Source organism: Aptenodytes patagonicus, chromosome 6 (assembly GCF_965638725.1).
Source record: "Aptenodytes patagonicus chromosome 6, bAptPat1.pri.cur, whole genome shotgun sequence".
NCBI lineage: Eukaryota > Metazoa > Chordata > Aves > Sphenisciformes > Spheniscidae > Aptenodytes > Aptenodytes patagonicus.
In genome coordinates this window covers 22,228,615-22,255,332 of record NC_134954.1, presented here as the reverse complement: position 1 = coordinate 22,255,332, position 26,718 = coordinate 22,228,615, and the positions used below count along the sequence as shown (strand labels likewise).

Genomic DNA, 26,718 nt, shown 5'->3' with positions numbered 1-26,718 from the left:
TTAGAAGAATAATTAAGCAGTATTTACCTACAATTATATCCAATAGCTTTTTTATGTTGTGATTAATTAAATTCTAAGATTTCCTCATAGTCTCTGCATATATTAAACATGGAAATTAATTTTCTCCAACAACTCATTAAGGTCCTGAAACGCTGTGGATTCCACTTTAATCAGTTATTCTTTACTTTGCATTGTAAATCTTTACATGCACATCAATCAGTCTGAGCTCCCGAACAGTGGCAGTGGGGAGCTGCAAATTATGGCCAGAGCCACTTAGCTCTGCTTTTATACAGTAAATTCTAACTCTGTGTCTTTTGAGAAAATAAAACCAGTTCCCACTTAAGCCATTAATTTTTTTTTTTGGACATTGGGTTTTAGTAATCTACCAGGTAGGACTGAAGGGGGAATTTCACACCATCAAAATGCAGGCACTGAAGTTACCTGCTGATGTAGATGGAAGCATGCAAAGTCATCTCTGGGTGCTTTCATGCCCAAATCCAGTATTTGCCAGGCATTTCTATGTAGAATGGTTTTAATTTAAAATAATTGTTTAATCATAAAATCTTATTCAAATACACAAATGCTTCTATCTTGTGCATGGAATAGGAGAATTCTCTGTTTTCATCCAGACAAGGAAATCTGAAGCAAAATCTGAGGTCTGAAAATGGTGAGTCCTGGGGGGCTGGGATTGGGGCTCTGCAGCCTAGGCACATCGCATCCTATCAGAAAAGGTGGGGTTTTTTTGTATGTACCACTTGGCTCCCTCAATCCCCTTCCCCTGGCAAAATGGGAGATGATACCAGTGTCTTCGTGGATGCTAGGAAACTGCATTTTCCAGGCTTAAAATGAAACCGGCCGTTTTGAAAGAAGTTATAGATTCATACAGATACCCCTGTGTGATAATGCCAAAGCGAGCCACATCCAGAATTTGTTTTCTGTTGGATAAGTATGTCTGGAAGCAACTGAGTGCAGGTGGGATGAGACAACTTCTGCTTAGTACAATATTTGAATTAGATGGTTCAATAATTACATTCTTAAATACATTAAAGTCTGTTTCTTGAAATTTGGCGAAGGCTTTTAGAGCTGTCCAGTAGCTTTTGTTTGGCTGTAGTATCTAAGACTTGAAATCCCAAACACATACAGTACTAAGAGATTGCTGAAAATTTCCAGCAAGTGTTTTCACACTAATTAGCTCCCCAGAGGTATGAGATTTGAGCAGAGGGAGCCAGCTTTGCTCTTCTTTTCCATTGGCATTCAGGGAGTGTAGAGCTTAAAATCTCAAGCCATAGCTGATCGCCATAAATGATTAACATGCTATTTATAGGATACAATTTCTTCAGTATACAATAGGCACATTTTAGTCAGCCTTTCAAGGCTCTTAAAACCAGATTACAGTGAAAGACTGCCTCTTAGGTCCGGCGATGGTCAAAAGCCTAAAACAATTCAACACGTAGCCTTACAGACTTGTGAAGATGTATTGACACAGCATATAGGACAGGCATCCTGTTTGATGATGTCAAGGACAGACCTTATAAATTCCTTTTCTTTGATAGGTGACAGACTGCCCTGGCTGTGGCTTGGAGGAAGTTGCCTGTACCGCAGGTACACCCTGGAGAAGAGGGGTGAGACATGCCCGGCTCTTGCCCCAAGAGCTGGGGATGCCGAGGAGCATCCTGCTCCAGCAGGACCACCCTGCTCCAGCCCTGCCCGGGCAGTGAGGGCCAAAGCACCATGGCTCGTAAAACACAGCAGAAATACAGTTAACTTCAGCAGATGGGAACTGCTTCTTCAGAAAAAGCTGGTTAAACCATATTGTCCCCGGTTAAATTATATGTATATACATGTATGGCTGTATATATATTTAGTGCTAGCTCTGTAGACCACATTGTGTATGTCTTATCTGACTAATTAGTTGGGTGAGAAAAATACTCCTTTGGTTTTGTTGATTTAATTCCTGGTTTTAAGGCTAAAGAACAAGAGGGTTCACAGACAGTATTGGGTGAGGCACAGGAATGAAGTAGCTCCTGGGTTTTGGCTGACTGGCTGTCTTAAAATCTGCTAGTTGGGCAGAAAGCCCTCATTATTTAAAGAAGCAAATAGGAATTAAGCAGATTGGATACGAGCAACTTGCACAGACCTCCACTTTCGCAGCTATAGCTGTTTGCATCCTTCCTGCTCTACCAGGCACTGAACAGAAACCAGCTCTTCTTCCTTTCCATCTGCTATCTCAAGGCTATCCATCAAACTCTTGCCGTGGTCATGCTACTGGGTCCTCAGCTCTTCAGAGCATGGGGAAGGGCAACCATGACTCCTGGGGAGAGCAGAGTGGGTTTTCCTGCGTGGAGAGGTGAGGAAGAGGGGCTGAAACACTGGAGACCAAATAACTTCATAGACAACTGGGTTCTGGAGGCATGAAGAAGCACTGAGGGTTGGTTTTGTCCTCTTGGCACAAGATTTGGGAATGAACTGAGGAAGTCCAATGTGGGAACCATCAATCTTTCCAGCTTTATTTTGTGCTTAAAAATCAGGGTTTCTGGCTGAGAGCAGGTATACACGTACCTTTTGTGTGGCATGGTGGGAGGTAATTGTGCAGCCTGCTGGGGAGTGTTTCATGGTGCCTTGCAAACTTTCTTGAAAAAGGCTTATGGGTGTAATATTTGAGATGGATTTTCTACTTTTTTTTTTTTTTTACTCAGATTATAATGTGGCAAGCTTAACTCTTGCAAGGCATCATCTTCAGCCTCTGTACAATGTCTAATTCCCGTGGCGACCACAGGGCAAAGAAAGGCAGTGAGCAACCTTTGGAAAATCCAAGTTTCTCAGTAATTCTGTTCATTCCTCCTTTAAACAAACTGGGCGTTAAAAAAAAATCAGCATCTTTGCAGTGGCTGTCAAACAGCAGTGCTCAGGCTTTATTTGCAGGAATAGGTGAATATTTATTTCCTAATTCACATAGTTGATTATGAAGTCAAAAAGGCTCTTAAAAACTAGGTTTGCTCTAGCTGGAAAGGAGAACTATCACTGCCCTGCATGGATGGTGGCCACCTGACCTGCAAGAGGCTCAGAGTGTGTGAAAGTCCCTGGGACCCCCAGGCAGGGTTGGAGGGAGGGTATGAGGAGGGGAGGCCGTTCGTTCTGCATCTGATGGAGCTGATATGTTCATAGAAAATAGATCCTCCTTGCCTGACCTATAATTAGCCAACTTTGAAGTATATTAAACCGCAGTTAATTTTAATTTCTGATAAAAATTGGATAATAAAAATCGGATCTTTTTCTAATGGTGCATTATTATCTTACAGATAGAGTAATTCAGCTTATTAATTATTCCGAGATACCTAGGGCTTCTTTTCTTTAAGAAGAAGAAAATCCACATCTCTTTTTTCTCTGTAATCTTGTCTAGGTTTAGTAAAAGTTGTCACCGTAGGTCTTGTGTAACTGTATTTTTCTGCAAAACCTGGTTTGGGATCCCTCTCTCAGAGGGGGACAACAGCTTGTGGCCATGGGATGTGAAGGGTCTACCAGGAGGACATGGATGCTATGATGGGGTCACGACAGCCCACCCCAGGGGCAGGGAGGACTCATCAGCTCCGCTGGTCCCAGCCTCAGGTGGGTGCCAATGCACCCAGTTCAGGTCCTACATCTGGAGGAAGAAGCAACAAGCATGACCAGCTGCCTAAAAAGATTTGGGGCTGATGTCCAGGCAAAAACTCAATTTCACAAGGAGCCACCCAGTTTTATCATGGCGAGGCCTGAGGAAAGTCCTTTTCCCTCTCCGCACATGGATTTGTGTACGAGATGGCTCATCCATGGTAGGCAGATGGTTGCAAGATTGCTGTTTACTTTGCTATTTCTTTCTTCTTCTGAATTGTTTTTATTTTAGTATGTGAAAAAGTGATTATGAACAAAACCTCAGAAACCTGGTTAAACCCAAATCCTCTGACAGAGTGTATAAAACTGAGCTGACCATAGTGCGGCAGGCATGGGGATAAGCACGGGTGGGTCAGGGAAGCTGCAGCTCTGACAAAGACTGTTTCTCCTCCTTTTTGTATAGGCAAATGGTAGAAATGAGATCTGGGATCTTGATAAAGCACTTGGCTCAAAGAGCATCTTTCTAGTGATCTTTTTATTTGAGGGAAAATTTAATTTTTTCTCTGACTAATATTATCCAGATTAAATATGCACATTTTTATAGACATAAGTTCAGTGTTGTTACAAAAAATAAGCATGCCTCATCATCATTACATTACATTTACATCAAAATGTAAACCAAAGACTGAATTTGGAAATGCTGTCCCTGGTGCTGAGGAAGCTGGGGGGTGGTGGGGGTGGTGGTGTGTGCAACGTCCCCAGGGTGTACTGGGGAAAGGGCTCCGGTGCTCCCCTCCACGGCTCTCCCCTGAGCCCGTGGCACCAGTCGACCGTAACTTTTTGGCACTGGAACTGGGTTTTGACAGCATGGAAGAAGTGTGAACGACTCATTTTCATTCGTAATTTATATAAATTTTGTTATATAAATTTATATAAATTATATTGCTCTCTGCAAAGCTGCTCAAAGAAGGGACAGAGTGTTTTTCAGTCAATCATCTGCTGTTATAAATTGAAGGGAACTTTGTGAAGTGGCTAAAGGCAGAAATCCAATGCTCTGAGAAAAAAACCTCGGGTGCACAGAAAGGATGTGTAACAGAGACCTTAAAGCCATCCCAGGCAAAGGGGTTTTGAGTTCTGTCTTTGCTGTGAGAAAAACTATTTTATGTCAAGCTAAATGAAGAACTGTTGGAGCTGGAAGTTATGGCTGTGCTGGTGCGGTTGTTGGGACACACTGGCTAAGATAAGATAAGTGATGTGCACAGCAGGCTGTCAGACAGCAAATAGAAAAACAGCAAAAAAAACCCCAACCTCAAAAGACATTAGCTCCGAGCAAAACATGCTTCATCAGCTCGGCAACTTTCATCACCTATTGGTAATGATCTCTCTTCAGTCACAGGGAGACAGAGGACAAATTAAAAAAAAAAGTAATCTACTGAGCATGTTATACAATTCAGACTTTCAGTGCAATATGTAATTTAGACAGAATCCAGCTCGGGAAAATCCCTTGTATAGCTAATATTCACACGCTGGCTCTCTGCTACTGCTCCTTCCTCTGCCCAGCCCCTCAGAGCCTGTAACTCTAACAGGTCACGACGGCTTCAGCATCTTCCCAGTCAAAAAAAGTGCATGTTTCTTTTCATATGCCAAGATATTTCACAGAAATGGGTATTTTAAATGCACAAATGCAGCAACAGGGAATGTGGCTGAGGACAGGATACTTTCCAAATATTTACTCGTGTTCATCGCAAGGCAATGCTGGGTCTGCGCAGCTGGATCTCGGATGTCAGGGACTGCACACGGAAAAGTTTTGTGGTGCAAAGAAGTAACTTTGTGAGTTAGTTTTGCAAAATCCAGAGTTGTTTGCGCTGGGACAGCTTTTGGCCCTGGCTCTCCCCCAGGTGTGGAGCTGTCATTTTGGGGGGATGCTTTAAAATTGATGGACTCTTGCACAAAACCCAGGAATATTTTCCCGTGACACAATTACTCCTAAGGTTAAATCCTGCAAGTGGTAGGAGATTCTTTTTAATCTCAATCCTTAGAAAGGACCATTGATCATCTGGTCTGACCTTTTCTTCATCACGGGCCATTAAGCCTCAGCTGGGTGCCTCTGTATTAAGCCCACAGACATTAGTTAGACTCAAGTGTTACAGTCCTTGAGAAACTCACTGTGCCAAAGGAGTTGAGGTGCCTGTAGAGGCAGGGAACTGGTGAAATAAGATATATGATCCTACCTTTCCCAGGTCTTCCAGGTTTTGCTTCCTCCATGCAATCATAGATTTCATCCATTTTTATAGCCCTGACATGTTTTCTTAATTTTTTGTGAGATTGCTTGCTAGATGGTGAAACTGGCTGCTTTGGTCTTTAAGTCCTTTCCTGCTGTGGCAGCAAGAAGGGCTGGGGGGAGCTGCTGGTGCTACAGGGGGAAAATCAGGGAGAATGTGAGTGAGCAAGTGCAGCTGTCGCTTATGGTTAGGGTGGGAAAATTAAAATAGGATGCAGGAAGTGTGATGCAAATCAAGACTGCCAGTGAAAATATTTCTCAGGTGATTGGCGGAGGTGAATGAAGATGCGTGGAAAAGCAAACTTGCCACAAAAAATATTCCAGCGAAAGATGGGTTAAATTCAGGGAATTCCAAATTGAAAAAAAGAATGTGGGGAGAAACTGAAGGAAATGTGGAGAAGCAAGTGGGTGTAAATGAGAGCACGGAGGAATTGTTAGAAAGTCAACAGAGATTCACATTAAAAAAACCACAAAACCAAGCAGGTGTGAAAAGCCAGATGCTGTCACCTGCCTCCCCACCTGCCTGACCTCCCTCAGCCATCCCCATCTCAGGGGGGTGCTCCCGGGATGGGTGCTGCCAGTACTTTTCTCTTTGTTATTGATTTATTAATAAATAAGGGAGTGGGGATTTGCTGCTGCTTTGCGTGCAAGTCAAAGCACGCTTGCTCTGAATTCAAGCACTGCAAGCTCAGCCTGGCCTTGGGAATACAAACTTTGTTCTGCTTCCTACTTGCAATAAGTTCCCCGGCCGAGAAGCCGGTGGGTGACTGTGCTGGTGGACAAGGCAGGTGAGGAGACAGCTCACCCCACTGCAGCATCCCGGGCTCTGCCCCAAACCCACCCATCCCAGGATCCTGCCAGAAAATGAAACACAGTTTTTAACCAAGTTTCCAGGTTTCTGCCATTCCATCGATGCTCTGTCTGCCTCTGCATCAGTCTTCAGTTTCCTACATTTATGTTGTCAGCCTGCGGTTTGCTCAGTAATTTTAGTCCAACTTGGAGGCAGAAAAGCCATCAGCCCATGTTCAAAGTGGAGCTTGCCAACAGGTTTAGACAAAGCATCCAGTATCAACCTGAACATGATGGTACCTGCAGTCTCCAAACCACCACTTTTGCCTTCAACAGTAATAGTGCCTGGGCCAATTTCTTCATGTCCTGAAATGCCTGATCTTCCCTACTTCGTCAGAGATACTCTGTTTAGCTTGTACTAATGATGCTATTAAAAACCAGGTTATCCAGCAATATAAATGCCTGTATTCCCTGGTGAGAAATGTAGATTTGCAATGCAAACCTGATAGATGATAGTAAATTTTGGACAGTTTTCAGCTTATGTTTCGGGAGCTGTGCTGTGGTGGGTTGGTTGTTCAGCCACCGCCAGGAAGCATCTTCCTTCCCAACCCACCCGTGGCATCAGCTTGGCTTCAGCGTGTGTGTCTGTGGGGAAGAAATGATCTGAGATCCTGAGCAGGGCACCCAGCCAGGCTGGGATCTGCACCTTGCAGCGGGGCTGGAGGGTGACCATGGACCTCCCAAACTGGGATGCATTTGCCCGGAGCTCCCATCCAGCTGCAGCATGCCACCATCTTTGGAGGCAAAGGGAAGTGCGTACAAGAGAAGAGAAATGGGAATATTTGAAAAATGCCTTTGTGCTTATCCAGATGGCAGATGGACGTCACCGGTGATTACCAAACACAGCCACGTTCCCAGCGCTGGGGCAGTGGGGACAGCCTGGGCTCTGGGAGCCATACGGTGCCTTGCTGAACTTGACATTGACGCAGCTGGGCACAGCTGGCACCTCTTGGCTGCTCCATCTGCAGGGCTGGAACTGAAAACTGGAGATGAACCAAATGTTGTAGCATCACTGATGTTAAGGATGTTTCTGCTTCTATATATCCAAAAATGGGTGACAAATATTTTGCTCTTTGTCATGGAGCTCTTCTGCCTTCCTCGGCATTGCCTTCTGTGTCACTAATGAATTCTTGTTTGTTACTGTTTGACTTTTCTTCCCACAGAGGACTGATTTATTAATAGGAAGAAAACAAGCAATAAAGAATGCCTCCAGTTATTTAGCTTAGCTTGACTTCTTACTCTTCTTTGTTAGCTAAATTAAAAGCAATCCAAATCTACAGGAACCTTACTTCTAATTTGGAGAGCTGTAATTATTAGAAGCTATATTTACCAAGGCACTGTCTGAACTTGTAACCGGATTTTAAATGAGTGCGTTATCAGGGTAGGGAATAAAAGAAGCTGAATTCAGTTACGCAGTTTAACCCACACTGTGTGGAGCTTCTTTTCCCTTTTCATGTCAAGAAAGTGTTTATTTACAAATTTTTCATGAGTTGACATTCACTTTGCATACACGACTGCAAAATATCTAAACACAGCAGACTGCACAGCCCTGAGATATGCTGGAGCCGGGGTTCAGTGCAAAACACCAAAATTAACCATGTTCCCTAACAGCATTTAAAAACACCAATTTTTGCATTTTCCACAAATTCAGATTTAAACACTTTCTTAGTGATCATGGTTGCTTATGCCTTACAGGGTCTTTTGACCTATGAAAAATTTGCAACTAGCAATATTTCTTGCTTATTATTTCAACTATGGACTTGTTTATTTTCCTTCTATTGGCTGAAAATTCATAAATGTTTGGACAAGTTTAGTCTCAGCGTGCTGACACTTTTGCCACATGCTTGAAAACATCTGAATTGTCTCTGTAAAATGTATTTTAGCTTCCTGGCAATAGTAGAAAAAAAACTAAACAATTTTGTTTATGTGCCTAAAGAGCATTATAAAATCCTGTGAATCCACTTTGATACATAACAGGAGTTTGAGTTGCCACTGTACCTCTGTGCTGGGTTTAATAAAATTCACAGCAAATAGCTGATGGAATGAGCCATTTGAAGTTTGTGCTGGCACCTTGGCTTAAATGTGTATGTGTGTGTGTGTATACATACCTACCATGCTATTTAATTTTTGATCCAGCATTGTTCCCAGATGAGCCTTGTAAAATGAGCTGAGCTGCAACCTGCACATCTTTGCAGAACGATTAGAGCAGGATCCAAATCCGCCTGTAAATTCAAGTTTCCCTTCATTTCCATCGCTATACGTCTCTGAATGACAGCAAATTCATTCCTGCGCTGGAGACTTGCCAGAAGTTTCTCATCTCGCTGTCTGTGGGCTGCTCGCTCCCGCTCTGGCTTTTTTTTTTTTTTCTTTGAGGTTTTCTGATGCCTATAGAGTGAGCTCAACTCAAAGGTCTGCAGCTTCGTTCTCGTCTGCTATTCTGTAAGAGCCAGCCTGGGCGCCGGTACAGTCAGGAGTAGTGTGTGAACGTCGGATTTCTGCCTTATTTCCCTGCAGGTGACTCAGAAACTTCACAATGCGGCTGGTAATGTATTTCATTTTCTAGATAAACACTTAAGCGTTTCTCTTGTGCAGCTTTGTCAGCTTTTGGATAGACCATCTTTCTTAGAACTAATTAAATGAAGAGATGTCGGGGGGTGGCGGATGCCTACTGGGACATGGATGCTGTTTGTTTTACTCGCCAGCCGGAGATGTACAGGCAGATTTCCTCAAGGAATCTTAAATCAAGCAGCACTTTTTCCTTTAGATAAGGAGGCTTGAACAAATACAGATTAGCAGATGCAATTCCTAATGTGCACAGAGCTGCAGTAAGTTTATTAGGGAAACTGAAATTTAAGGCTGTGTTATGTTGTAGGCTCAGAAAGGAGAGAATCGTCTTCGTGTGCTAACAATTTAGAACAGTGTTTCAAAAAGATGCCTGAGGATTTGGAGGGCTCTGCTGAGCAGTGGTCATGCTGCTGTGGCAGAATTTCTCTAGGTTTAACTGCCCTTTTCTTTTTGCTCTGCAATTATTGGAAAAAAATGTGGCTACGGTTCATGGGGTAACCCTACAGGGCTTTTCAGCTTCGGTATTCAGCAGGCATTTCAGCTCCTGTAAATACAAGCCCTTGAATAGTAAGCAGATCAATGTAGGGCTCCTGTAGCCAAGAGTTCAGCTGTTTGTCAACATGTAAAATCTCACAGCTTTTGTCGGGTACAGTATAGGCAGCTTGCTAGATTCATATGAAGTCATCCAGAAAACGCTGCAGGGACCAATCCTGGCTCTGACAGTGGTCAAAGGACTGAAGTAATTAATCTCAGATTGATTTTTTTTTTTTTTTTGGCATTCCTAACATAGTAGTTGTAACAGGCAGAGATTTAGTTCAGGGAGGCTAGTTGTATGTATTTAGCATCAAAGCTTTTTTAAGAGCAAATTCTGCCTGTCTTCCTTTAGCAATACTTCCCTCAAGAACAGCTTATGCAGTGTGTTATCTTTACACCTGATGCAAAACTGTACATCATCTCAGTACAGTGCAGAAATAGCCCACGAGGCTTTTTCATTTTCTTCTGCTTACAAACAGACCGCTTAAATGTTGTATGCATCATTACAAAGCTATCCATCAGAAGACAATGTATTGAAATGACTATATGTAAACACCACAGGGTAATAAATAAAACTAGGCGCTATTAACTCTGAAGAGACAGAGCAGACTAACATGCTTCTGAGACAACACATGGGAGTTAAAGCTAATTGTGAGTGGTAGCTCAGGCATTTCATGGTAAGGTTTCTGATGCAGCAGGTGAGGATACATCCTGCACAGGCAATTCCTCACCGCGTGGCATCCACTGCTTCTCTTAATTCAGTGGGAAAGGAGGAGGAGGTTTAACATGTTGGTATTGATATATCTGACATGGCATAGAAGATATGGCTCTTAGCCTAGTGTGGGTAGATGTAAATAAGCAAATATTGAATTATCACTTCTACAAAGCTAAAATTAATCTGAGCTTTTTGTTTTCCAGGACAACTTGTCAGACAATGTAAACTAATTTATTAAATTGCACAGGAAAAAAGAATGCATTAGAAATATCTAATTTACCTAGAGCTGAATATATTTTGATTCCCTTTATTGCCTGCTTTGAGTTTTTCAGCTTTCCAAAAGACTAGATAAGCTCTATAGGTATTCTTATAAATACAAAAAATACACAAAGAACTTCCCTTAGTAGTAAGATGCTGGGATTCACTTAATGTTCACAGTGCAGCACTGTAAAACCTCGTGCATTGTGTCAAATACTTTTCTCACCTGTTTGCACTATGCATTTCAAAGTACAGATACTATGTGAGACCTTCACTTGCTTTAAATCTCTGACCTCTTAAAACTCTGATTTCATGTTACTTAAGGGTCCTGCAGGTTCTTACTCTTGCAGTTTGTGGACTCATGTAATCTCAATAAAACCAAGGAGACCATATGACCAAGGGCTAGATCATCTGTTTTGTGTTTAAAAGCTTGTATAGACCAGAAATACAGAAATGAGATCAAATGCAAGGAAGATGTTTGTACTTACAGTAATTTCCCTGGATGTCAGAGAAAATACAGTAATAGATGCCATTGTTTGTTAGTATGCTCTCTGAAGGTGAAGTCTTATTGTTTCAGAATACCTGTAACTATTATACAGACTTGTAGCTGTATGTAAGCTTCACAGTAAAACCAATATTTAACACTTTTTACATTTGAAAAGCCTGCATTGTAGCATCCTGGAGCATTAGAAAGGCAGTAATTCAGGTGGATAGGAGAAGTGTAGCCTCCAGATGTTGTCCCAGGTCACTGTGCTGTCCACTGAGCAATGGGGCTGTTACCTGAGTTCAAATATACTCCTCTGTGACAGGTTGGATGAGTAAATACAGTGTGCAAAATCACCCGCAGCAACACCAGTGGTAACATGGAAATTTCTCATGAAACAATGATGTCATCAGGAGTTTAACTGGAGTTTGGTCATGAGACAGATGAAGTCAGCTCTGCTCTCCCTGGATTCAGCAGAAGCTAGATGTGGAGACATTTTCATTTAGCAAGGTCAGATCCTTCGAAGAGTATATAATGTGTTTTTGAGAAAAAACGGTGCTTGGGAAAATATCTACTAGGCAAGAGTAATGATCAGGTCTCTTCAACATGTCTATAAGAATGGGAGAGTCAATTGAATTTAGACAATACTTCCTTTAAAGGTATGTCTAAGTGAAGATAGACGTGGCCTAAAATTGTCCTTAGGAAAACTGTGAACGATGATAAATGGGTGTTGGTAGAACCAGGCTAACACAGTTTGTATGTAGACACTGAAATGGGTCATTAAATTGGACTAGACTATCCAGACTGAGCTGTTGGGAGACAAAGTGGAAAGACGTTCCCAACCGATAGGACTGGGTGCATTTCTCAGGCAGTCTGCATGATGGATATAGAAACACCTTGAAGCACGAGGCTTCAAAGTGGGGGCAGCTACCTTTGGAGACACCATTTGATCCCAAGCATTGACTGTAACGATGCACCTCAGCTGCAGTTAGTCCTCCTGCCGGCCACGATGGCTCAGAGGAGCTGGTTCCCGGGAAGATGATAAAAGTGAAATACATATAATTTGGCTAAATAGGAAAGGATCAGGAACATAAACCACTCACCAGTCTGAAACTCTATAGTTTTCAAGGAAGGCAATTGTGAGGAATTATTTATTGTGGTAGGAATAGATGTAATGGATAAGATGATAAAGGCATAGTTATGCTGAATATAGGAAAATTTTCCTGTTGTAGTATAGTTTATAGTATGCAAAATAACCTCTACAGGGAGCCAAATGAAATTTTACTACTTAAGCACTGAAAAAGAGCTGTGACAAGCTCTGTGCCCAAATGAATACGGCACATATTGGATCAGGCAACTGGATTCATTTTTTAAAAATCTCTATTACCATTCTGTGGAAAAAGAAATTTGTAGTAAAACTTGAAGTTATTTTCAGAATTCAATGAGGTGTTTAAATAGGACTATTAAATTATAAGTGTTTAAAACACCTATAAAATGTAGGTGTTCAACAGGACTATTAAATGCAAAGCATAGCTGAGGTGCATTTCAACATCAGCAATGCCCTTCAACCTGTCTGGCAAGAAATTAGAACAATAAAACCAGAAGAACATGGTAAACTTCTCCAATAATTCTTGCCCGGGACTGAGAATATGGTATCTGATGCTCTGTGCGAGCCAGCTGGATGTGGAGACTGGTGTAATCAACCTACCATGCCCAATTTTAACTGACATATCTGAAAACAGCTAAGCTACTTAAATGCAAAGGCATTTGCAGGAAAGTGCTCCCGAGCCCTTTGCCTCTCTGAGGAGTGGCAGCACGGTTGCCAGTCACTTTATGGAATTACATGAAAGTACTTGTAAAAACACTTTGTAGTATCAGTACAATTTGCAGCGGCACGAATCCACCGCTCCCACCAGCAAGAGATTTTGCTGAACTTTCTCCGCCCAAAGTTCCCCTCCCCACCTAGGCAAACAGCATAGGAGCAAGAAGATGTTAAATGTGTTGGTGGTCTCCGAGCACATTTGCCTCCTGGGACGTTTAGTTTTTGCAGCGATTCTGAGGTTTTATGGAACACTCAGTGCATTGAGCACTACCTCAGTGCATCAAGCTAAAACCAAGGGAGGCTTCTGCTGCAGGGTTTTCTGTTGTAATTACTCTTATTGCTGCACCTGCAATACCCGTAGTTAGCTCCTGCCTGGCTGGCTGAGAGTGTAGGAAGCCAATTACCGAGGGGTCAGCATCTCCACCCCAGTGGGGTGGGAGCCAGTGCTACTCCCTTCCCTGCCTGGCCCCTTTGGTACGAGCCAGTGCTTCCTGGAGCAGGGAGAGGGCAGGTTTGCATTTCCATTTGCCAGATGTTAGAGCCATCCTCTATCTTCTGTTTCACTGCTGTACTTGAGTGGTGGTGGGGAAAAACAGGTAAAAACAGGGAAAACAGGAGTGTTGCTCCTCTTCTCTTCTTGGAAGGGCTAGGGATGTTGAGTGCTGTGCCTGCTTGCAGGAGAGGGATCTCCTGTGGTTATTTATCTTTCATATTTGCACCTTAAAAGAAGGAATCTAAAGCATGTCGGGGGGGGGGGGGGGGGGGGGGGGAATGTGTAACGTCATATAGAAATATCCTGCAGGCTCTGGAGAGAGATGACTACTTTTCTCAGACAGTCCCTGCCTGCACAGGTCCCAGATGGGTCTGGTGTGCTACCACGTTCATCCTGCAGCTCTTTGGAAAACAGGCTTTCTCCCCAGGCTATGGTGAGGTGGAAATGGGAAAGTCTGTTCAGTTGCTGTTGGGCAGAACCTGCTTTTCTGAGCAAGTAGGTTACAACCACATTGTCTATGTAAAGCTTCTGTGACTCCCTGTACTGGATTTTGTGACTGTGATCTAAAGCTGAATTACCTCCGCAGACCCTATAGCTAGTGCATTATTTTTTTTTCACTAGATGTCAGTAGGATGTACCTGAGCTGGCCTCAGTTGCGTTACTGCTTCCAAGTTTAATGACTGTGTTTGACCAAATTTTTGTATGCGGGAATAGACTGTACTTTGTAATGTTGTTCACATGGTATGTTTGTCTCCCTGAAGAACACAATGTAATATTTTCTTTAGTGATAGATGTTTGCTAAACTCCATATTTGAGAGGAAGCGGTTTCCCCTGATCACAAACTGGGGGGGGGGGAGACGGGGGGGAGACTTTTGTTTTTACCTGTACCAAACATGCAGAAGCTCTTCTGTTAGTGTGTGCTGATGCTGGAAATGCTGCTCTGGTCCATGCTTTCCATCTCCTACACCTCACGAAGGGGTGCTGCCAGGGCCTCCTGGGCATAGGTGGGGCAAAGGAAGGTCCCACCACAGGTCCTCCCTGATGGAGCAAGACCCATCAGGCCGTGATGGGCCGTGATCAAATCTGGAAGGGACCAGTGGTTTAGCAAGGGAAGGGGCAGAAAGCTCCTGCCTTTTTGTCCAGAAGCTATGTAGCATTTTGGTACCTGGAGACATTGCAGTACCTATTTGGTACGTATTATAGTGAAAGATCCATGGTACTGCTGTTTCCAAACCATGGGTGAAATCTCCTGATATTTTTACAGAATACAGTGTTAAAGATGGGTGAGATAGAGTGCAGGTATGAACCATCATCTATAGTCCTGATGAAACTTTTAATGTGGGCAGGGCTGGGGCTAGAAAGTTCGTGGTGGCGAAAGGTGGCTGCACCCGTGCATGGGTGGGGTTTGGCTGTGCCAGACCCTCCTGCTGAGGGACTTGGGTGGTGGCAGCACTGTGGTGTCCTTTGTGTCCTTATTATACCATCTAGCAGTGTTCTGTTCCAAGCCATGGTCCTCTTGTTTTGCACATCTAGAGTGTGAGCAGTTTCTCTCACCTTGTGTCTTGCTTTGTCACCTGCCGTTTGCTCTCTCAATGCTGAAGATGGCTCCCAAGTCCCAGAGTTTGGCTAGTGTTTCCAGCAACATCAGCTGGTGTAATGAAAGATATTAGCTCTGCCCACAAACCAGCTCTCTCCCACAAGAGGGAAAACAAACAAACAAACTGGGAAGTTGAAACAGGTGATTTTGTTCCCTCTGTAGTTTCAGGGCAAAATATTTTTCCATTTCCTGTACTAAAGAGAGATTGGGCAGCACTGCCCCTTGTGGAAGAGTTGCAGGGGTTACCTGCAGCCAGTTTAACTGCAGATAAACAAATACTGTTTGCAAGCCATTCCACAGTAACATTTGAGTGAGATGTGATATGGTATGGCACTGTAAAACTTGATATTAATTTTTAATAATCTTCGGATACTCTTTGGAGGGATGCCATCCATAGAATATTAGTCCCTGCCCTTCAAAGCTCCAGCTCTCCTGCTGGATAAATTGTACAGTAGCAAATGTCTGTTTCCAGGGGCTCACAATCAGCTTCTACTTGTTCAAAAGTAAGTGGCAAGGACTATGTGTCTCCTGTCCAGAGGCATGTCTGGTTGCAACTGCTCAGGACAGAAGCTTTTGATTATAGAAAATATAAGTTGTTCCTAGTCCGATGGGAGTGTTTTGAGAAGTTCCTAAGGAAAAGGTAAATCAATTTGAAAGAAACTGAAAGATACTTTCCTTTTTTTTTTTCTTGAAGAAAACCTAATAGACTGCTTGTAGGCTTTTCTGTGCTAGCTTTGTTTACTAGAACAGAAACATCTTTATACAATGCTAGAATACATCAAAAAATGCAGTTTCCTACAACTTACAACTCTGCTTACTCTAGGAATGATCAGAAATGAGGAAAATCCTTTTGGAGTTACTTTTTCCCCCCCCTTCCACGAGTCCTGCTATACGTTCATCCTTGTTAGTGAATCCTAACTCTGGTGTGTGAATTTAGTGCGTCTTGCTTATTCTTGATAAGCATGAAACAAATTAGGGCATGTTAACACCTACTGCAGTCCTGCCTCAGATTGCCTCTTGGCAGAAATCCTCACATCAATTTCTGCAGCACTGGAGGTAGCTGAGCTTGATCTGTCTTTTGCCATCCTGGGCATAATCCCAGAAACATTAGGTTTGGAAATCTTCCAGCAGAAATGGCTGGTGATCATGCTAGCTGTCTGCCAATGCGTCCCTCACCAGGAAGCGGCAGGAATAATGGCCACACCTTGACAAATGGCCTAATGAGCTGAATTCACATCCATTTGGAAACAGGTTATTCATGAGTGCAAAGCAAACCCAACAGCTCTTGTATTTCCTTTTAGACCCTTCTTAATATTCTGTTTTCTTGCTCTTGGTAGACCAGTTTTGAATAAACAACTACTTCTGTGTTGATACTTGAGCGCTGGTCAGACGGGTGTCGCAGGAAGAGCTCAAGGACTGACGACGGATGGCCTTTGCTAGTTCCCCAGCTGACCCATCTCTGCTGGTATGATGTGATGTGGCCATCTCTGCCAACAGCCCATCTTGTGTAATGTAAGATATTGCAGACTTTCATATTTAAACCAGGAAATAAATTAGTCTTATGAAAGCACAAGGAAAAAAAAATACCTTGAATGCTCAAGGGATGTAGAGATTAGCAGGGCATCACAACCTGTAAAACAGTAAAGGGCAACCAAGGATGTTCTTGGTTCCCATCACTGACCTGTTGGTACCCACTGCCGACAGGAGGAGGTCATGGTGGATGTGCCTCTGTCACCAGCTGTAGGACTTCTCTTTTCCTTTTTGTTTTCACATCCTTCTCCAGGATGAAGCTGCAGCTGCAAAGGTCGCCAGACGTCAGATGCTGCAAGTCAGTGTTGTTATCCTTGGAAGAAAATTGCATCGCTTAAGCTAATTACCAAATGTTATTTCTCCTCTGAAAAATTACCTACCAGGGCTCTCTAGGAACACAGAGTGCACAGCTTTGAAAGCAAAGTCATTCCTAAGGCTTTTTGAGCAATGCGATTTAGTTAACCTACTTCCTAAAGCACAATTAAGTGTAGCTGAATAATGGCTGGACAGGAATGACCTTTCCTCAGAAAAAATCTGGTCCTTGTGCATTTGGCGTTTCACTAAGAAGGTTTGCACAGCAGCTAGCATACAGTTAGTGCTCGAAGAGTTACCAAAGTCATTCCCTGGGAGGGTGAGCTCTCCTCCGCTCTTGATTTCAGCTTGGCTGCAGAAGGGTTAGCACGCGTGAGCTGCTGGCCAAAGCATCCTCCCTTCAATTTATCAACTTCATGGAAAGCAATGGAATTAAAATCTTTGGGACGCAGTTTGAAGATGTGGGGAATCAGAGGTGTTTGGGGGTGTTGTCTGGTCTATGGGTATCTGTTGGAGGGGGTGACAGGCAGAGCAGCTTCTAGGTTTTGTGGGTTGTATTTGTTTTGTTGCTTTTTTTTTTTCTCCTGTAAGAGGATGGGTGAACAGATTGTTCCCCTTTAGTATGTTCCCAACAGTTCGTATCTTACTCTGGATAAATTCTTGCATAAGCCTGGATGTTAACAGCAATGGTACAACCCAGTAAAAGTTTGGTCTTGTTTCTGAGTACTTTCGGGATATTTTAAAGCCAGATGCAAAATTCTTAATTTATCCCTTTCTTTCCTGTGACACTTCTTGTTAGATCATCCTTTAGTAATAAAAATAAAACTCTAATCAGTACAAGTGAACAAGTTTGGAAATGTAGTCAAAAATGTGACCTTAGCTCTTATTCCTCAAGCCAGTAGGTTGTCTCTGAGTCTCTAGTGTGAATCCCAAAGGCAGGTTTTAGTGTGGCTTTTTGCCATAAAAAAAAGTACTGAAAGAGCAAAACCTGAAGAGGGAAGATTGGCTAAATTCACACTTTGCAGATTTGCAGAGCTTTTTGCATCAGATCTGTTGGCAGGGTCAGATGAGATATTGTTGATGCATCAGTATTAAGAAGAGCTTGCTGTTTGTTTACCAGCTCCACATTTTGCAGAAATATTCTTGCTTCACACTTTTAATGAAAAATATATTTCTGGCCTTCTGTGTTTGCAGAGGGTAGCTTACAATCGTGAAGTCCAAAGGCTCAAAACCCCAAAGGCAAATAAGCACCAATATTTACAGCTGTTTAGAGTCACTCTTTTTAAATTAAGTTTCATGACATTTGGTGTTTTGGTTTATGGATTTTGAATGATAATATACCATTTTTGAAGGATCTTGTAAATTACTAAAACTGTATCAGATATTGTAAGTTAATAAAAAATGTTATAAACTGCCATTTGAAGAACTTTTTTTTTAAACATAGAATTATATTTTACAAATCCTGTTTTGAGAGATTTCCTCCCATCTCATAAATTACTTGGAAATTATTTAAGGAAAGAAGAAATAGAAAGTAAAATTGAAACCTTTGATGTCAGGTTTTTCTCTATTTTTATCTTTCTTCTCACTTTTTATCTCCTTCCCATTCCAAGCCTTTCATGCAGTGACTGAGGACAGCATTCCTTGTCCTTTGTATAAAATGTAATAGATGGTAGGCTTATTTTTAACTATTGCTATATTGTCTAACCGTCTAGATTTACCAGCCATTGCGTGCATTATACTGGCAATGTGCAGTCTCAAGGAGGAAAAAAAAAATGTTTCTGTTCTTATTTTACTTTTGTTATTTTTTAAAAAATCTGTCTTTTACTGAAACCACAGGCTCAGGGTGCTGCACTGACCATCATGCAGAAGTGCCCCTGCCGCAGCAGTAGCCTGGATCCTGAGCAGTGGTGGCCGGGGCAGGTGACATCCTTTTAGGTGAAATCATCCACTTCACAGTCCAGTGGTTAAGGTGGGCTTACATCCTTCTGTGGTCACCTATACATTGTGTTATCCTTTCTCCCTATACATCTAGACCTGTCTTGCCCTTGGCACACTGCTGAGCTGTATCTTCTCCTGACAAGGAGCTCCTAAGCTCAGGACCCGTTGGGTAGGACCATATCTTCTGGTCATATTTGAATTTGCTACTTATTTTCCAATGAATGCCAATATCCAGTCCTGAAAGTTGCTGACCTACAGTCCCTGTGATGTGCTGGAGGGTATATGGGGACCAGTCCTCTCTATCCCCTTTCTGATGGGAGAAGCTCCAACACTTTTTCTGGGGATTAGAAGTTTTCTCCATAGCCTGGCCAGTCTGGTGACCTGTCAATAGGCTGTTGCTTCTCAGGGAAGTAACCTGGGTCTAATATCCCAGCTGCAGGAATGTTACCATTAGGTTTGCATGTAAATCTAATTATATCCTCCAGTGTCTGTTGCATTTTACTCGTTAATGGTAAGTTTAGTCTGCCCTCAAGTTCACCAAATTTCAGCGTTCTCTATGGTCTTCGCTAGGTTTGACTGAATACTAGTATCATCTGCAAATCTTGCACCCTTGCTGCTCATCTGTTTTCCTGTATCAATAATAAAATTAATCCTATGGAGCTCTGTGAAGCTTTTTTCAAGCTGTGAAAATTTTGCTCATTTTATTCCTGAGTGCTGCACATATAAGTCCTGATATTCAAGCAGGGAATTCACTTACATGCTATGTATAGCTCAGCTACCCCTCAACTACTACCATTTTGTCCCTGTTTCAGAATATTATTTACATTTATTAAAAAACAATTGAACAATATTTGCCTAAGTTAGTTTACTTAAAAAACCCAGTGTAAACCAACTGCTTTCAGAAATACCTAGACACTTCAGATGAGTTTCCTATTAATACTTTAAACAGCTTCAGTTAACCTGTTTTTAAAGTATTTGAAGTGTTTTACATGCTCATAACTGAATAAATGAGCAGTTCTTTAAGCAAGCTTTTGTTTAAGAAAATCTCTGCAGCTTGTGCACCTCCTGTAGAAATACACGGTTGCAGGGTGAGAGTCATTTTAGGTGATTGTGCATTTGTGCTCTGTGACAAATAGTCTTGATTCTGGTAAAAGGTTACTGGATTTTAGGTGTATCTTAAAGAATTTATTTTCCTTGAGCAAAAGCTCATTGCACAAAGGTAATTTGGTACCAGCAGCACTCCTAGATGGGCAACTTTTGATTTATATGGAAATAAAAGTGGCAGAGCAATACTACTTCCTACCTTAGGAAGCATCTCCCCTGCCGTTCGCTTGTCATTCTGAACAACGCCACTCTTGCTGGTTCTCACTGCGTAAACTGAAATGCTCAAAACCCTAATGTTGCTTGCCCCATGGTATCTGCATCTGTACTGAACTTAAATGCTTCACTTGCTAGAGCTGACACAGGGGTTTGCTTCACATGGGAAACGTTGTCATTGCTGTCTGGTCCATACATTGCTCATTGGATTTTATGTACATGCATGTGATATACAAGGTATGTAGAATATCACCATCTTTTCACTGTGCAAGAGATAGCAGGGAAAAAAATAATCCTCAAATCTCAAATGAGCAACAGAAACCCAAAGGCTTGTTCTCTCTGTTCTCATTGAAAGTAATGTTCTCGTTAACAGTAATGCTGATTTTTTTGTTAACCTTACCAGGAACAGGCTGAGGCAAATGCTGAGAGCATTTAAAATTCCCTTTTGTATATTTAAAAAAATACTAAGAAAGATCTTAGTGTCACAAAAAAGTGGTTTGTTTGTTTTGGGTTTTTTAGGATTTCAGATTTACTATGAAAATTGTCATAAATCACACAGCAGCTGAGTTATCTTCGCACTTTCTATGAGACACATATCAACATCGGGCCAGTCTGGCATGTCCTACCTGTTTTCATACCACCAAGAAGAGGTAGATGGTGTTTCGCATGGCTAGGCTTATCTACCAAATGTGGAAGTTAGTTTTACTGATGTTTGTAGACTAAGTGGGATTTTGCCCTTTAAGTTCTGCAGGTGATTTCTCAAACGTAATCCAAATATATAGTTAAACATAATCATCTTTTGTGGTGCTTTGTTTGGATGCTAGCTTGGTGTGTTTTTGCATCTTCTCTTGGTGTGATGGACAGGAAAACCTGGCTGGGTGAGCAATGGGTTTTCCTTTTAGCTCATTCCTCTGGAGTCAGTGGGCATCTTTCAGAGCCCTTGCTTGGGCTGGGGAAGGCTTTCAGGCAGTCCATCGTGTGTTCATTACTTCTGTTGTCTCCCCACCTTGTTCACCAGTTTTGCTTGGGAGAGAGCAGCGTGTCTTTATTCCAGCCATTTTGTCTGTTTATTTTTGTTTTCTTGCCTTGGATGCAAATTGCTGGTCAGGGCAAATGCTGTCTTCAGGACTCTCTTTCAATTACCCAGTGAGCGTGGCTGCCTTTTGGGCGCTACTGTAATAATTGCTTTTTTGCGGGTTTTTTTCTTTTTTTTTTTAATGTTTTATTTTAAATCCATAACAAAAGATCCTTGAGACTATAACTTCCTATTCTGCTAGGAACCTAGAGAGTGTAGCATTCAGTTTTTCTAAGTTAGTACTTAGCTAGGTGCCTAAATGTTAGGGTAGTGTTTAAATAGCCTACATTCTTCTTTTTCCTCTCCCCAAAATGTCCCAGGCTACTAACCCGTCTCGTTCCTTCTTTCTATGGGAAATGCAAGAGGCAACCCAATAAAGCCAGCAGTGACCGAGGGGGCATTTTCCATCGAACAGCAATGCTGTGGTGGTGGTTATTGATCTGAAATGTAGGCAGAAGTGTGATCGCTTCCAAATCGTGATGGAAAATGTCCACTCACAAAGGAAGAGATGCAAAAGCTGGCTGGAAACGCTGGTGAATTTTAGGCTCAGCAGAGAGTCAAGGGGTGTATGTCTGTGTAAGCCCATCTCGGGTCCATTTTTTGGGAAGTGTTTCAGCAATATATTAGATTTGTGTCAAACTCCTCATCCTGCTGGTCTCACAAAAATGGGATCTGCTTATAAATAAAAAAATGAAGACCCAAACTGGGTAAAATTAAACCGGAGTGTTAAAACTGAAATGTATGTCCCAGGCAAAATGATTGTTCTTAAACAATCCATTTAAAAACATTGCTGCTAATTGAAAATGACTCTCAGTGGAGGCCTTGGTTAAATGCAGTATCACAGAAAGCATGTGGACACAAAATGCAGCTAATGTTAAAGTGATTGTGGCTTTGGGCAAACTTATCTTTTCATGAAGTCTGAAAACAAGGTAACATCATCTCTTCCTTAGTACAAAGAACACCAGCAAATTAATGTCACTGAAGCAGAGAATTTAATGGCTGCAGAATTTAATTCTGCAAACTAAAAGCTACTTTCTCCTTAGGTTTATGGTTTGAAGTAACATTCCTGAGTGAAGTGTTGTAATTAAAAGTAAAACAGAGGCCTGAGGATGATAGATGTGACCTGCGGCACTCCCATGCTGAGAAGTCTGTGTAATTTTTCCTCAGCAGAAGGAAGATGAGAGATTCATCATCAGGACAGCAAACATTCAAGCAGGGGTGGGGGAAGCAATTACATAGAGACCTGTCACTATGAGAAGCCTATGAATATTCTTACACAAATTTTAATTTAAAATATTGGTTTAATTGTCTGTTGGGGAACTTTATGTTCACTTCATAAGCAAAGCAATGAGTTCAGTGATGGATGTGCCCCATCAGACTGGGAGGTGTTCTACTCTGCGTGAAGATGAAGTGGCCTGAGACATTGAGTACTAGTGGTGCCTGTCACAACCCTAAAAATAACAGCATTAAGTAATTTAGCATCTTACATTTATAATTGAGTATGACTTATCCAGTGATCTCTGACAGTGTAAATTGTATTGTACTAGGGGAGCTCAAACCAGTGGACAAGATTAATGGTCATATAATGGGAAGAGAATTCTGAAAACACTATCTTCACACAGAAATTAAGAGGCATTAATTTAGACATAAAAGGCATAAATGTTTGAAGACATTGGCTTGCTAGGAGTGATAACGTATAATAACAGCACTTTTCAAGTTTATTACTGTTTTCAGTATCACAGATGGCTGCAAATTGTAGGGCTCTCTTCTATTGTGTCTTTCCCCTCTGCCAAATTAACAAAAGAATGTTAAATCTTGGCTAGCCTTAATACGGTGCATATGTTAACGATGGAAATTGCTTCATTGTGCTGCTAAATTGATGGAACCAAGACAAGATGTGGGGAAATGTGTGTGTTTTAGTTGGTACTGGGTATTATTTTGGGATTCAGACTTATGTTCTGCACATAGTGGGGCTCTCTGGAAGATGAATACATTTGCATTTCATGTTTGCCAGCACACTTCTGTTTTGAGTGCTTTCATGTTTCAATTGCTACTGGGTATATTTCGGGACAGAAACTTATGTTCGGTATAAACTGGAGCTCTCTAGAAGGTGAATAACTTCATATTTGGCAGTAGGCTTCTCTTTTGAGTGATTGCATCGCAACTGGCCACGCAGACACGCATTTTTGATCAATGTGTTGCTTTGAATTATAAAGAGGTGATTACCCTGATCTCAGCCTGGGTTCTGGTGACTCGAGAGGCAGACTACAAACAGGTCCTGGAGATAAAGCAGGGCTGTAGCATGCAGGAGGTTATAGCTGGCTGAGCCTTATGTCATTTGTTGCGGATTTTGGAAAGTGTGTAGGCGAGATGAGGGACTGCAGCTAGATGAAGAGCAATATCCTAGCTAATGAATTTGTGAATGCTAGGAGGGGGATCTTGTCCTCTGAGCTTGTCTCAATGACAGCATTTGTGCGTGGGTCACTCGGATCATGTTTCAGAGATCCTGGTGTGATCTTTGCTCTTCTGGATGCTCAACTGATGACCATGGGGTCTGAGCAGTCACAGTTGCATCTGACATCTATAAGCATATCCAAGTATTCTCCAGTTCTCCCTCCCAGCTCCCCACTCCAGACTGTGTACCCAAAATGAAGAAAAAGCTTTGCTCTTGGCATCTCTGTGCCTCTGATTCACTCTGAAATGGAAATTGCTTCCATTTCTTCCCCAGACTGGTTAATGAAATGCCCTGATCATATCGTGATGAGCATATAGGAAAGACCAGAAAGAAAAATAGTGATGCAGACCAAGGCTTGAAACGTATGTGCAAAGATGCTGGTTCCCTCACCAAACAAAGAGGAGAAAGCAAGCTGTATAAAATAGAATATTATTTATAGAATAAAACAGCTTTTCGTGGAATAGTTTTAACTTTGACGGACTCCATCCTGTGGAATAGGGTGGAAGAGGGGTAGAATTGGGTTGTGTAGTTAGAAAAAGGAACAGGAATGCATGAGGGAGCTGTTTGGGTTTAGGCTACTTTAATTCTGGCATTTAATTTGGTATTTAATTCTGGCAACTTAAATGCTGACATTTAGTGTTATATCATTTTTCATGCTATACATGTAAGGTCTAAGACCTTTCCGCTCATCCCAGCTTTCCAGGTAGGCATGAGAGCGATATCTCTGCTAGTCCTAATCTACATTGGACCTCATTGGCAGAGGTCACTAGACCAAGAAAGCATTGCCCCTGACAGATTTTGGTGGTCAACATAACTTTCTATCCTTGCTCTTTCAACTGTGTGCTCTTAGTAGTTTCCCTATCAATTTGCAAAGCAGATGAGAAATTCTTGTGTATCCAAATACAGGAAGAATTTTTGTAGAGACCACTATACGACATCGAAATCTTCCCTTGAAAAACTAGTAGAAAACTGGATATTTGTATTTTCTTATGAATAGACCTGCCTCTGCTATTGGAAAATATTTCCTACTCTTGCATACCCATGGTTTAAGGAAAGCAGACCGATGTGAGAGCATAGCCACTTTGCTCTGCACTGGTTTAATATCACTTTTGCGCTGCTCAAGTTGCTCTTACTGAAAGTCTTAAATTATGTGTTTAGTGCTTCCTTTCTGCTCATTTTAGGCTCAGTGGGAATAATTGCATTGCATTTGTCCACAGCTTCTTGGAGAGTCAGCAGCTGGGCTTTCTTGAGGCCGGTCCTCTTTATTGTTCAACAAAACATAGCTCTGTTTTTATTTATTCTGCTTTTAAGTCATTCTATAAAGCACTGTGTGGCAAAGAGGCATGGGGGAGGGATGGGAAAACTCCAGGATTGTCTCGTCGTATTGACTGCTGATCATGTGGGCGTTTTCATATCTATGCCCATGTGTGTATGCACAGGTGCATTGTACAAATCTGAACAAATGCATTGGTCTTGGTATAGATCCCCCTTCAAACCCCATCTGGAGCAGGAATGTGATGATCTCCTGACGAACCCAGTGGCTCTCAGATTTTTCCTTAGTGTTTATTTTGAGCTGTAACAATATGGCTTGCCAAATAAAGACCGATGCACTAATCAAAACTTGATAGAAATAGGTTTCAATGACCAAATATTTGCAGGGAGGTTTATTACATTTTCTCGGAAGTTAATAAATTGAGCTAAAAATGTTAAAACTGTTTTCTTTAGATAATAAAGAATCGAACACATACTTTGTGTAGGGAGGGTAAGGAAGAAGATAATCACTGATAGTGTATTCATTTCAGCCTGCTTGGAACACAACCTATTTTGTATTTTTCCTTGTGAGAAAATCCAAATGTGTAACGAGAAGCTCTCCTTGACCTTCTCGCACCGGAGTAGCCATCCAGCTGTCTGCTAATGGAGTTCACTTTAATACAGTAATGTTGCTGTTTGGAGCACATTCAGATATGAATTATGGCCATGAAGAAATCTTTTTCTGATTCAGCTCTTCCACCTGCGGAGCTGCCCTGTGCAATTGCTGAGCCCACAGCCCAGTGTGGCTCTCCAGGGTCACCTGCGATCTATCACCGTGCACGGGCACTGCCAAGACCTCGGTGCGAGCAACACAGGGAGCTGAAAGAAAAACCTGCGGTGTGTTGTGATATAATTTATGCTAGTAAGCAGATTTAAATTATGTAAATTACTGTCTGCACTGAATCTGCCATCTGGAAAAAGTTATGCATACAAAAATCTGTCGGGGCAATGCAAGGGACAGAGTATCATTGAAAAGGGAGATGGGTTGATGGAATAAAACCAACCTGCTCTAGGAAAATTCTTTCACGTACTACAGTCCAGTGGTAAAGCTATTCTTCTGCAATAGCTGGTTTAATTTAGTAGGACTGAAACAATTGTTTAAAGCTACTTCACATTTTGAAGACTTCCTTGTTACTGGGACCAGATAAATGCTGGTTAGGATGCAAAAAAGGAGCAGAAGGGAATGCTGGTATATCCAGAGCTGCAGGTGTGCAGGGGCCAGTTGGCAATGTAAGGATAGGTGCAGAGATGAGATCCGGCTTGAAAGTTTTGGGGCAGAGAATAGGTTCTGCAGCTATCCTACATGTAACATTTCTTGCAGTAAATGAGAATTAGAGGGGTAAAAGGCTACAGCATTTACTACCTCTCTAACATGTTAGCCATCCTGCTGTCTCTTAGGTCAGAGCAGACTTGTCCATTTTCTTCTCTCCCAAAGCAAGAGCTCTCGTGAGCTGGAGAAGCATGCATCTTGGAGTTGCATCGCCTAATGACATATGTTTTCTGGGCAATGTCCTTTTATGAGCAGGTATTGCCTTACCTTCTGCTCCCATGAGGTCCCAAGGTAAGACCTCTGCAGAGCACGTTACCGAAATCA

General features: G+C 42.1%; 1 protein-coding gene across 1 annotated transcript in view; it reads left to right on the top strand.

Moving 5' to 3' along the window:
• Positions 1-9,192: 9,192 nt before the first annotated feature.
• SCHIP1 (schwannomin interacting protein 1) overlaps positions 9,193-26,718 on the top strand; it is a 194,944-nt gene continuing 177,418 nt past the window's right edge. Inside the window, exon 1 of the mRNA XM_076341450.1 lies at positions 9,193-9,260. Coding sequence (XP_076197565.1) covers positions 9,252-9,260 — 9 coding nt within the window. The 5' untranslated portion in view covers positions 9,193-9,251. The remainder of the gene's footprint in view (positions 9,261-26,718) is intronic.